A 14007-nucleotide genomic window follows, 5' to 3' on the forward strand; every position below is an offset into this window, starting at 1 on the left:
TTGTTTATCAGGTAGTTGTTCCTAAAGTTTATCGGAATGAGATTTTGACTTTAGCTCATAGTGTGCCTTTAGGTGGACATCAAGGGGTAAGGAAAACTGTGGACAAGATTTTAAAACATTTTTACTGGCCTGGTTTAAGAAAAGATGTGGCGATGTTTTGTAAGACGTGCCATACTTGTCAGATTGTGGGTAAACCAAATCAGGTTACACCAGTAGCTCCATTACAACCTATTCCAGCATTTGGTGAACCGTTTTCTAAAGTTATTGTAGATTGTGTTGGTCCATTACCAAAGACAAAAACTGGTTATCAGTATTTGTTGACTATCATGTGTACTTCGTCTAGGTTTCCAGAGGCCGTACCACTTAGGAATATAAAAGCTAAAACTGTGACGAAGGCTCTTATAAAATTCTTTACTTATTTTGGATTGCCTAAGGAAATACAAACTGATCAAGGTAGTAATTTTATGTCTGGATTGTTTCAACAGATAGTTTATAAATTGGGAGCTAAGCAAATTACTTCGTCTGCATACCATCCAGAATCGCAAGGTGCTTTGGAGAGGTTTCATTCTACTCTCAAGAATATGATTAGGACATATTGTGTGGAGAATGAAAGTGACTGGGATGAGAGTATAAACTTACTTTTATTTGCAGTAAGGGAATCGGTACAGGAATCTTTAGGGTTTAGTCCATTTGAACTTGTGTTTGGGCATAGAGTTAGAGGACCTTTAGCTTTATTGAAGGAACAGTGGATTAGTAAGGAAGTGCATACTAATTTGTTGGACTATGTTTTGAAATTTAAGGACAGGTTACATAGAGCTTGTAGCTTAGCCAAGGAAAATTTAAAGTTGGCTCAGGAGAAAATGAAAACTTGGTATGATAAGGAAGCTAGGATGAGGATGTTTAAGCCTGGAGATAAGGTGTTGGTTTTTTTCCCAGTGCAGACAAATCCTTTACAAGCTAGATTTCATGGACCTTATGAAATTGTGTCTAGAGTTAATGATGTGGATTATGTAATAAAAACTCCAGATCGTAGAAGGTCAACACAACTTTGCCACATAAATATGATTAAACCATATTTTGAGAAACAATCTGATACTGTGACTGTTGTGGTTAGTGAGAATGAGTTGGATTTAACTGGGAACATGATAGATGATTCATCTGACTTTCATTCTAAATCTAACATTGTTTCCGTTAGGTTACCTAATTCGACTATTTTGGAAAATATGGATGAGAAATTAGCACATTTACAGCTAGAGCAGAAACAACAGATGAAGGAATTGATTTTTAAGTATAAGGATTTGTTTCCAGATGTTCCGAGAAGGACTACTATAGCTTCACATGATGTAGATGTTGGAGATGCCAAACCTATTAAACAACATGCATATAGGATGAACATGGAAAAATGTGAACTTGCTGAGAAGGAAATTGAATATATGTTAGAGAATGATATTATTAGACATTCTAACTCGAATTGGAGTTCGCCATGTGTTATGGTGCCAAAACCTGATGGTAGTATTAGGTTTTGTACGGACTATAGAAAGGTGAATGCTGTAACGAAAACAGATGCATATCCAATTCCTAGAGTAGATGATTGTGTAGATAAGGTTGGAAAAGCAAAGTTCCTTACAAAGATTGATTTATTAAAAGGGTATTGGTGTGTTCCACTAACGGACAGAGGTAGAGAGATTTCTGCATTTGTAACTCCATCTGGGTTATATGAGTATAATGTTCTTCCATTTGGGATGAAGAATGCGCCAGGTACTTTTCAGAGGATGATTAATTCTGTGATTCAGGGATTGAAAGATACTGATGCTTATATTGATGATTTAGTGACAGGAAATGATACTTGGGAAGCACATATAATTGCGGTGGAGAAATTGTTTGAAAAGCTTTCAAAAGCTAACTTGACTATTAATTTAGCCAAGAGTGAATTTGGACATGCTACTGTGACTTACCTTGGTTATGTTGTAGGTCAAGGTAAGGTAGCTCCTGTTCAGGCAAAAGTTCAGGCAATTTTAGAAATTCCCACTCCGACGGGGAAAAAAACTCTCAGAAGGTTTTTGGGAATGGTAGGATATTATCGAAAATTTTGTAAGAATTTTGCTAATGTTGCCCTTCCATTAACTAACCTTCTGCAGAAGAATGTAAAGTTTGTGTGGACAGTGTTTTGTCAGGAAGCATTTGAAAAATTGAAAGCAATGATATGTGAACAACCTGTGCTTAAGGCACCTGACTTTGAAAAACCTTTTTCATTAGCTGTGGATGCCAGTGATGAAGCTGCGGGAGCAGTATTGATGCAAAGGAATGAGGGTGATGAGGTTGATCATCCAGTAGCTTACTTTTCTAAGAAATTTAATAAGCATCAAAGAAACTATTCAACAATAGAGAAAGAATTGTTATCTCTTGTTTTAGCTTTGGAATATTTTGAGGTATATGTTGGTACAACTCAAAAACCACTTATTGTTTACACTGATCATAATCCGTTAGTTTTTCTGAGTAAGATGAAAAACAAAAACAGAAGATTGTTAAATTGGAGTTTGATGTTACAAGAGTACAATATTGTTATAACTCATATTAAAGGTAAAGATAATGTGGTTGCTGATTGTCTATCTCGATGTTGAATGTACAATGGTTTTTTTTTGGAGTGGTTTTTTTTTATTGTAACACTCCTACTGTATTGTATATTGTGTATGTTATATGATTTATACATTTGTTTTTTTTTTGTAAGTAATTGTTAAAAATTTTTGTTCTTGATAGACCAAAAATGTTTTTTTTGGAGGGAGGTGTTACGTACCCGTGACACGTGACAGTGGTACCCTTGTCACGTGACTGGGGTTGAAGTTATACTGGACATGAGGTAATGGTGGAGTGATGTCATTTTCCCGCCAGTAGAGGTCATGTGACAGGTTTTTTCTACAGGGTATAAAAGGAAGACCCACCCTGTCGGGTGGGGCAGTTCGTGGCTGGATTTGCCAAGATGACTTCATGTCACTGCGTGATTTAAAAGGATGACGCAGTTTAGTTAAAAATGAAGTTTTATATAATGCCTAAAGTTTAAAAGGTCAGAGCCAACGGTTTCTTTGCTGATGGAGAGTGAAGTTTGGAGATCGAGAAGAATCGATTTTCGATGGATTGACTTCGACCTTGTTTGATCCTCATTCGGAAGGATTTCGTTGACTATTCTCGCTGTTGACCCCTGGGATGACCAGAAAGGGTTTGAGAATAGTGTGGAAGAGAGGTCAGTCACTTTAAGTTGTTATATTTAATAAAATTCGACGTGGGAGTTCGACGCTGGGAATCGAAGGACATCGACGTGGAAGAGAATTTAAATCGCTTTAAAAAGTCTCTCCTTTTAAAAGTACCGTGAGCTTTTGAACTGTCGGCATATCGTTTTAAAATACTGCTTTCATTCGGCATATCGCTTTAGAGAACTGAGTTTTTTTCAATACTACTTTAAAGACTGTTTGAGACTGCAAAGCTATTAAGAACTGTCTGACCAGCTGAGCTCGGATCATTGTTTGGGTTTGTTTACATTTGAAGGGGGTTTGTTATCAGTGTTTAATAAACGTGTTATTCGTTATAATACCCCTTGCCTAACTCATCTATATTATTGTTGCCCGAATACGTAACACTTTTACTTTCAATATAATCATGTATTGCATTGACTGCCGCTGCTAAGTTAACAAATTTCAGGACACATGCTAACAATAATAAACCTGATTCTGATTCTGCAGCTTCTGTTTTGGGACCACCAACATCATTATTATGTGCCGTGACGTATGACGTGGGCAATCATGGGCTATGAGCATGATAGTTCTTCGCAAATTTTACAGAAGTAGTTTCCCATTGCTTTCTTCTGGGCAGTGTCTTTACAAAATGTGTAACCCCAGCCATTATCAATACTCTTCACAGATTGTCTGCCTGGCATTAGTGCTCGCATAACCAGAAATTGTGATATCCACCACCTGCTCCCATGGCTTCATATGACCCTGATTGGAGTCTAAGCAGGTGCTACACCTTGCCCAAGGGTGGTCTACAGGCTAGTGCAGCAAGCAGTGCATTACACCACCTTTGATAGAGATGCAGCTCCACCCAGCCACCCAAACCTCCAACAAAATAGCTCAATATTCTCCTGGATACACTTCAAAGATTTCATACCCTCCAAGTCTTTCACCCTACAGGGATCCCAGCTTATATTATGCATTTTGGAATCTCCTTCTACTACCCAATTAATGCCTACACTTCTTGATTTGCCTATATTAAGTTTGTCTATCTACAAATGACTATTAAGAGGCCTGTAGTATAAAGCACAAAAAGTGATACTCTTTTTTTGTTCAAGCTTGATGCGCTCATCTTTGCAAATGTCACTTTTGTTTTATGCACCTTTTCCTCACTCTCCTGTTATGCCTGAAGATATCACATCTTGGTATCTTGAATTGCCAGTCTTGCAATTTGTTCAACAAGTCTATGAAATAATAACAATATCTTATACCAAACTACTAATCAATGCTGTCAGTTCATCTATATTGCAAGCCATACTCCTTGCACCAAAATAGATGCAATCAGCCTGGCATTCCTCTCATGTTTTATTATATCCATACATGCTATGTTTACTCAAACAACTTATTTTCCTTTGGATATGTGACTCTACCTACACCTCGCCCTCCCCGGCCGAGGACAGGAGCAAAACTGTCTAGTTGCCTTGAGAGAATACATTTAATTTTCAATTCAGGTGATAAATGATATTGCTGTCATGAATGCACTGAGGGTTCAGCAGTCTGACTCCTGGGATGGCAGGACTGACAAATGGGAAGAGAATGTGGCAATTTGGATTGCATTTGCAGGAGTTCAGAAGAATAAGAGGAGACCTCACTGAAATTTATAAAATACTGACGAGGCTGGGCAGATAATAGAGGAAGTACATTCTTGCTAGTGGAGGAACCCAGAATCAGGGATTCCAGCCTCAGGACAGGCCATATGGAACTGAAATGAAGATAAACTTCTTCTCTCAGAGGGTGGGGAATCTGTAAAATTCTCCACAACAGAACCAATTGAGGCTAACATTAAATGTATTCAAGAAGTTAGATATATATTAATGGCCAAAGAGATTCAAAGTACATGGAGGAAAGCAGGTAAAGGCACTGATTTTGGATGATTAGCCATGATCATTTTGAAAGGCCAGACAAGTTCAAAAGCCAGGATAGCCTAATCCCAACATTTGTTTTTAAAGTGTGACCATGGAATGGAAATGAGCCTGACATTTCTTCTCCACTTCAAGATATGTCAATAACTCAAGAACTGTACTTTGATCCTGCATTGCAAAACTCAGCTCTTCATTAATCAGCAAATCAACCCATTTAATCAAGAGTAGTTGCTACTTTAAATAAAAGCACATTAAATGCACTCATTTCAAATGATTACTGTATTCCCACCTCATTCACATGTGGTTTGTTGACGATATTCTTTGCATGTGCTGCATATCGTAAAGTGCTGATAGTTTCGGTGTAACTGGTGCTTGCAGGTGAGATTGCTGTCATCAAAATATGAACATTATGATGAGAATATTAATCATGAAAAACAAAAGAACTGCAACTTAACTGTAAAAGAAAAATTGGAAAATGGACAACCATAGCAGTAAATAACAGAAATGGGTCAATCCCAGTTTCGGAATTTTAAAAAAATGTCTACAGCTACAAAATACTACAGTAAATGCACTATAGCGGTAATGTAAAACACTGTCACAAAGAAAAGCATGCAACTGTAATAATTACAATAATCCAGAAAAATCTATTTCCACCTAATTAAGAGTGCCACTTCTTACATCCCTCGTGACATCTCATGGTCAAGCCAGGATCTGAAATGGTATTGTTCTGAATACAAGGGTTGATTGAATGAGTGAACACATGGACAAGAACCACTGCATGGCCAAGAGAAGTGTTATGAATTGAACCTCTTGTATGAGCATCAGAAAGCACTTGAACTCCATACAAATTTGTGACATGGGATTCTTTCAAGAGTTAGCATAGTTTCAGTAGGCCAAATGGCCTCAGACTCATACAGAGGTACAGCAAGGAAACTTGTCTATTCCCCCACAGAAACAGGTCTATTCCCCCACTGCATCTGCCCCAACCATCAGCATCCATTTACATTAATCGTACCCAGCTCGTTTTATTGCCTGACTTCCAAAATCATATTGAAATCAGAAATATGAAAGAGGTAAAACAAATAACAAAGGGAAGTTAATCATTGAGGAGCCAGTAGACTGAAGAGTGGTGAATATTATGCTTATTTAAGGGGGCTCCAAATAAAAGCTGGGAAATATAGAGCAGTAAGCCTAACATCTATAGTTGGAGAGGATTCTGAGGGATAAGATACATAAGCATCTGGGAAGATAGGGGTTGATTAGGATTACTCAGCACAACTTTATGTGTGGGAGATCACACCTTACAAACCTGACTGAGTTTTTTGAATTACATAGAAGGTTGATAAGGGCAGGGTAGTTGGGATGGTCTTTATGGGCTTTAGGATGATCTTTGACAAAGTTCCACTTGGTAAGCTGCTCTGAGAGTTAGATCACATGGAATCCAGGGAGAATTGGCTAATTGGATATATAACTGACTTCACAGCAGGAAGCTGAAGGCGATGTGGAAGGTTATTTCACGGACTGGACGCCTGTATCGAATGTTTTGATTAATGGGTCAGTGCTGGATCCATTGTTGTTTGCCATTTGTATCAATAATTGAATAAGAATGGTTAATAGGTTTGCAGATGACACTACAATAGATAGTATAGTGAACAGTGAAGATGGTTATCAAACTTACTTGGATGTGATTAGTTGAGTAATACCACAATACCATAAGATATAGGAGCAGAATTAGGCCATTGGCCACTGAATCTGCTCCATCATTTCATCATGGCTGATCCAACTTTCCTCTCAGCCCCAATTTCCTGCCTCTCTCTCTATCCCCTTGTGCCCTGACTCATCAAGAATCTATCAACCTTTGCCTTAAATAAATATAAAGACTTGGCCTCCACAGCTGCTTGTGGCAACAAATACCACAGATTCACCACTCTCTGGCTAAAGAAATTCCTCCTCATCTCCGTTCTACCTCCGTAGGTCAAAGAATAGCAAATGGAGTTTAATTTGGATAAGTGCAAGATGTTACATTTTGTAAAGTCAAATCTGGGTTAGGCGTTCACAGTGAACAGCAGGGCCCTGGGTAGTGTTGTAGAATAGAGAAAGATTGGAGTTGAAGTACATGGTTCAAGAAGGGAAGTTGTAGAATGCTTATGAGATGGCTTTTTAAAGCAGCCTGTGGTCGAGCACAGTAGGGGAAATGCATGGTGTAATGAACCAGATTTGATTAGGGTGCTCAAGGTAAAGGAATGCTAAGGAGGCAGTTTGACAGAGAGAAGATAAAGCCAGAGGTTTAAGTATAACAGTAGAGTAAAGGGAATTACGGAGGCTTAAGGGAGGAGCTGACCAAAGTTGATTCAAAGGAGACTCTATCAGGGATGATGGGAGAACAGCAATGGCTGGAGTTTCTGAAAGCACTTCAGAAGGCATGGGATAGATATATCTCAAAGATGAAGAATTATTCTAAAGAGACGATGTGCCAACCATGGTTGACAAGAGAAGTCAAAGACAGTATAAAAGCAAAAGAGAGGGCATATAATATAGCAAAGATTAGTGAGAAGAAGAATTGGGAAGCTTTTAAAAACCAACTGAAGGCAATGAAAAAGTCAAAAGGAGAAATGATGAAATATGAAGATAAGCTAACCAATAATATAAAAGAGAATACTAAATGATTTTTCAGATATATAAAGAGCAAACGAGAGGCAGGCATGGATATTGGACCACAGGAAAATAACACAAGAGAGGTAACAAAGAAATGGCAGAGAAACTTAAATATTTTGCATCAGTTTTCACAGCAACAGACTAACAGTATGATCGAAATTTGAGAGTGTCAGGGGGCAGGAGTGAGTGTAATTGCTGTTACTAAGGAGAAAGTGCTTGGAAAAAGTCTCCAAAGTTCTGAAAGAGGTAGATGAAGATATTGTGGAGGCATTAGTAATGATCTTTCAGGAATCGCTAGATTCTGGAATGATTCCAGAGGTCTGGAAAATTGCAAATGTCACTCCACTCTTTCAGAAGGGAGGGAGGCAGAAGAAAGGAAATTATAGGCCAGTTACCCTGACTTTAATTATTAAGAATTATGTTTCGGGGTACTTAAAACCATATGATAAAATCAGCCAAGATTTCCCCAAGGGAAAATCTTGCTGAGAAATCTGTTGGAGCTCTTTGAAGAAATAAAAGGCAGGATAGACAAAGGAGAGTTGTTTACTTGGATTTTCACAAGGTACCGCACATGCGGCTGCTTAAAAAGATAAGAGTCCATGGTATTACAGGAAAGACACTAGAATGGATAGAAAAATGGCTGAGTGGCAGGAAGCAAAGAGTGGAAATGACGGGGGTCTATTCTGGTTAGTTGCTGTTGACTAGCATTCTCCAGAGGTTGGCATTGAGAACATTTCTTTTCAAATTGTATATTAATGATTTGGATGTCAGTTTTGATGGTTTTGTGGCTAAGTTGCAGTGATACAAAGGTAGGTGGAGGGGCTGGGAATCCGTGGAAAGACTTAGATCAGGGGTGTCAAACTCATTTTAGGTCACGGGCTGGATTGAGCAAAATGCAGCTTCATGCGGGCCGGATCAGTCGGACGCGTGCGAACGCAGCTTTCGTTGCCTCCGTTTTTTCAGCCTGCTCTCATGTGTCTCAGTCTCTGCTATAACTACAAAGTGTTTCACTTTACAAATTCCGTTTCTTATGAAGAAGACTGCCGAATAAACACTAAAAACCCTGAAAACCTGGTACCTGAATAAACTCAGCATTAGCCATATCATACGCCATAGGCGCTTCGATTACTGGGGCCAGCTTTAATAGTAATTAGATATTATCTCGTGGGCCAAAGATAATTCCACCGCGGGCCGGATTTGGCCCGCGGGCCTTGAGTTTGACATATATGACTTAGATAGATTGAGAGAATAGACAAAGAAGTGGCAGATGGAGTATAGTATAGGGAAGTGTATGGTCATGCACTTTAGTAGAAGCAATAAAAACGCAGACTATTTTCTAAACGGGGAAAAAATTAAGAAATCAGAGGTGAAAGGGACTTGGGAGTCCTTGGGTAGGATTCCCTAAAGTTTAACTTGCAGATTAAGTTAGTGGTAAGGAAGGCAAATGTAATGTTAGCTTTCATTTCAAGAGGACTAGAATATGAGCAAGAATGTAATTCTGTGGTTTTGTAAGACATTGGTCATACTGCACTTTGGGCAGTTTTAAGAAAAGATGTGCTGGCATTGGAGATGGCCTAGTGGAGGTTCATTAGAATGATTCCAGCAATATAAGGGATAACACATGAAGAGAATGTGATAGCTCCGGGATTGTACTTGCTGCAGTTTAGAAGAATGGGGGGGCGGGGGGGGATCTCATTGAAACCTATCAAATATTGAAAGGCCTAGATAGAATGGATGTGGAGAAGATGTTTCCGTTGGTGGGGTAGTCCAGAACCAGAGGGCACAGCCTCTGAATAGAGGGATGTCTATTTAAACAGGGATGAGGAGGAATTTCTTTAACCAGAGAGTGGTGAATCTGTGTAATTCATTACCACAGGTAGCTGTGGAGGCCAGGTCATTGGATGGATTTAAGGTGGAGGTTGATAGTTTATTGATTAAGGGAGAAGGCAGGAGAATGGAATTGCGTGGGAAATTGATCAGCCATGATGAAATGGTGGAGCAGATCCAATGTGCCGAATGGCCTAATTCTGTTCCTATATCTTATGGTTCCTTAAAAGCTGAGCCACAGCACTTGGAGTGGTAAAAGCGGCCTGTGGCACGCTGGCCTTCATCAGTCAGAGCACTGAGTATAAAAGTTGGGATGTCATGGTGTAGACCTATAAAGTGCTGGTGAGGCCACACTTGGACTACTGTCTTCAGTTTTGGTTGCCCTACTAGAGGAAATAAGTTATTAAACTTTAAAAAGCTCAGAAAAGATTTGCAAAGATGTTGGCAGGACTTGAGGGGCCAAGTTATAGGGATAGGCAAGGATTTTATGCAGTAAAGTGTAGCAGACTGAGAGATGATCTTATCGAGAAGTATAAAATTATGAGAGACATAGATCGAGTGAACATGCACAATATTTACCCAGAGTTGGGAAAATAAAGAGTTAGAAGACATGGGTTTAAGGCGAGAAGGGGAAGACTCACCCTTTTGAGGGGCAATTTTTTTAAAACACACAAAAAGGAAGGTATAGATGTGAAATGAGTTGCCAGAGGAAGTGTTCAGTCAGGTACACTAACAACTTCTAGAATACAGTTATATAGGTACATGGATTGGTTGAGATGGCTACTTGCCAAACACTAGCAAATGGGACTTGGATGGGCATCTTAGTTGGCATAGACCAGCTGGGCTGGAGAACCTGTTCCTGTTCCACTAACCCTAGCAAGTGGGAGGGACAGAGAATGTCTGTACGTAGTCTTGGAGAATGTGGGCAAGACTTGATGATTAGTCATGCACCTTCAATGTCATGACATCTGAGCTTTCAGTGCAAAAGCACATATAGCTCCAAAGAACAATCAATCAGTTGTTTCCCAGGATGGTGATGTTTCATACCTGAGGGCATAGGTTTAAAGTGAGAGAGGGGAAATTTAAAGGAGTTTTTTCAATAGACACACAGGGACTGGTGGGTATAACCATCTAACATATAACAATTACAGCACAGAAACAGGCCATCTTAGCCCTTCTAGTCCATGCCGAACGCTTACTCTCACCTAGTCCCACCAACCTGCACTCAGCCCATAACCCTCCATTCCTATATAACCATATAACAAGCACTTACATGTACTTACATGTACATTGGTAATTGATTCATTATTAGCACGTGTACTGAGATACAATGAGAAATGTTCTGCATGCCATCGAGACAGATCATTCCAAACAAATTACAGTTACAGAGAAAGTGCAGTGCAAGTAGACAAATAAGATGCAAGGCCACAAACAGGTTGACTGAGAGTTCATCTTTACTATACAACAGATCCATTCAAGAGTCTTAGAACAGCAAGGTAAAGCTGTCCTTGAGCTTGGTGGGACACATTTATAAGTTTTTGTACTTTCTGCCCCAGAAGATGGAATGACTAGGGTGGAAGGAGACTTTGATTATGTTGACTGCTTTCCTGTGGTAGCATGAAGTGTACACAGAACCAATGAAAGGGAGGCTGTTTTTTGTGAAAGACTGGGATGTGTCTACAACTCTATAACTTCTTGTCATCTTTGGCAGAAAGGATACTCCATCTAGAAAAATTGGTGAAGGTTAACAGGGAATAGAATTCCTCTATTCTGAGGAATAGAGCTTTCTTGGCACATTGCCTATGTGGTTGGACCAAGACAACCTACTAATGATATTTACACCTAGGAACTTGAAGACCACATTGTCAAGTTTGCCAATGACACAACAGTGGTGGGGCTCATCAACAAAGATGAGATGGCCTACACAAAGGAGGTGGAACAGCTTGAAGCCTGGTGCCTCTTCCTTAATGTTAACAAGACAAAGGAGATGGTTATTGACTTCAGGAGAACTCACGTCACTCATACCCACCTTTACATCAGCAGCACAGCAATGGGAACTGTGAGCAGTTTCAAACTCCTGTAAGTGTATATTTCACACAACCTACACAATCAGGAAAGCTCAGCAATGCCTCTGCTTTCTGAGGAGGCTGAAGAGAGTTGGACTTTGCACATTAATGCTCACGTCATTCTACACATGCACAATAGAGAACATCCTAAAAAGCCACATCTTGGTAGCTTTTTAGGTACAGAAACTACACTGCGGTGGACAGCAAGGCTCTACAACAGGTACTCAAAACTACCTGATGCATCATCAGCACCAGCCTACTCGCTATCAAGGACATGTATACAGAAAGTTGCTGGTGAATGCATACAGTATATGGAATAAAGTAAATGATTTTGTAGTGCAAGTTAGAGATTGGTGCGTATGATGTGGGCATCAATGAGTTGTGGCTGAAAGAAGATCATAGTTGGGAACTTAACATCCAAGGATACACATTGTATTGAAAGGACAGGTGGGTAGGCAGAGGGAGTGACTTGGCTCTATTGGTAAAAAATAAAAGCATAGAAAGAGGTGACATAGCATTGAATGGTAGAATCAATGTGGGTACAATTAAGGAACTGCAAGAGTAAAAAGACCCTGATTGAAGTTAGATAAAGGCATCCAAGCAGGTCAATAGGGCAATGTTACAATTGTCATGGGGAATTTCAATATGCAGCTAGATTGGGAAAATCAGATTTGTGCTGGATAATAAGAGAGAGAATTTGTAGAATGCCTAGAAGATAGCCTTTTGGAGTAGCTTGTGGTTGAGCCCACTAGGGAATCAGCGATTCTGGATTGGGTGTTGTGTAATGAACTGGATTTGATTCGGGAGCTTAAAGAAAAGGAAACCTTAGGGCCATGAAGTGTGTGCAGTAACTATTCCAAGGGAGAAGGTACTTGGGAAACTGAAAGGTCTGAAGATAGATAAGTCACCTGGACCAAATGTACTACATTCAAGGGTTCTGAAAGAGGGAGATGAAGAGATAGAGGAGGCATTAGACCATAAGACCACAAGACATAGGAGCAGAATTAGGCCATTCAGCCCATTGACTCTGCTCCACCATTCAATCATAGCTGATCCCGGATTCCACTCAATCCCATAACCTGCCTTCTCACCATACCTCTCTCTGGCTAAAAAAAAACCTCCTAACCATTGTTCTAAAAGGTCATGCCTTAATTTGACAGAGTGCCCTCTGGTTCTGGATACCCCCACCCAAAGGAAACATCATCTCCACATCCACCTTATCTAGTCCTTTCAAAATTCAGTAGGTTTCAATGAGATCCCCCCGCATTCTTCTAAATTCCAGTGAGTACAGGCCCAAAGCTGCCAAATGCTCCTCATACGTTAACCCCTTCATTTCCAAAATCATCCTTGTTAACCTCCCTTGGACTCTCTCCAATGATCACACATCCTTTCTGAGGCCCAAAACTGTTGGCAATACTTCAAGTGTGGCCTGACTAGTGCCTTTATTAAAGCCATTATCTCCTGCTTTCATATTCAATACCCCTTGAAATAAACGCCAACTTTGCATTTGCCTTCTTTACCATAGACTCAACCTGTAAATCAATCTTCTGCAAGTCTTGCACGAGGACTCCTAAGTCCCTCTGCACCGTTGAATATTTGAATTTTCTGCCCAGTTAGATAATAGTCTGCACTGTTGTTCCTTTTACTGAAATGCATTATCATACATTCCCAACACTATACTCCATCTGCCACCATTTTGCCCATTCTTCCAAATTGTCTAAGTCCTCCTTGCAATTGCATTGCTTCCTCAGCACTACCTACCCCTCCACCTATCTTCATATCATTTGCAAATTTTGCCACAAAGCCATCAATACCATTATCTAAAAATCATTGACAAACAATGTGTAAAGTAGCGGTCCCAATACTAACCCCTAAGGATCACCGCTAGTCACTGGCAGCCAACCAGAAAAAGCGCCTTTTATTCCCACTCACTGCCTCCTGCCTGTCAGACATGCCTCTATCCATGCCAGTATCTTTCCTGTAACGCCATAGGATTTGCAGCCTCACATGTGGCACCTTATCAAATGCCTTTTGAAAATCCAAGTAAATAACATTCACTGCCTCTCCTTTGTCCACCCTGCTGGTCACTTCCTCAAATAACTCTTAACAGATGTGTCAGGCAATATTTCCCTTTACAGAAACCATACTGACTGACTTATTCTATCATTAGTCTCCAAGTACCCAGAAACTTCATCCTTAATAATAGACCCCAACACTTTCCCAACCACTGAGGTTGGGAAAGGCTAACTGGCTAACTGGCCTATAATTCCCTTTCTTTTGCCTTCCTCCCTTCTTAAAGAGTGGAGTGACATCTGC

The 14007-nt window shown here is 39.9% G+C and overlaps 1 protein-coding gene across 4 annotated transcripts in view; it reads right to left on the reverse strand.

The window, feature by feature from the left end:
• stard9 (StAR-related lipid transfer (START) domain containing 9) overlaps positions 1–14007 on the reverse strand; it is a 438377-nt gene that overhangs the window by 170275 nt on the left and 254095 nt on the right. For 2 of the 4 annotated variants that reach the window (XM_073040494.1, XM_073040495.1), the window contains one exon: positions 5433–5530. The exons of 1 other annotated variant lie outside the window; for it this stretch is intronic. In XM_073040494.1, the coding sequence (XP_072896595.1) occupies positions 5433–5530 (98 nt within the window). Of the gene's footprint in view, positions 1–4383; positions 4457–5432; positions 5531–14007 lie in introns of those variants that run through there. One more of the 4 variants, XM_073040496.1, reaches the window with a different exon arrangement.

The sequence above is a fragment of the Hemitrygon akajei genome, chromosome 3 (genome assembly GCF_048418815.1).
Source record: "Hemitrygon akajei chromosome 3, sHemAka1.3, whole genome shotgun sequence".
Taxonomy (NCBI): Eukaryota; Metazoa; Chordata; class Chondrichthyes; order Myliobatiformes; family Dasyatidae; genus Hemitrygon; species Hemitrygon akajei.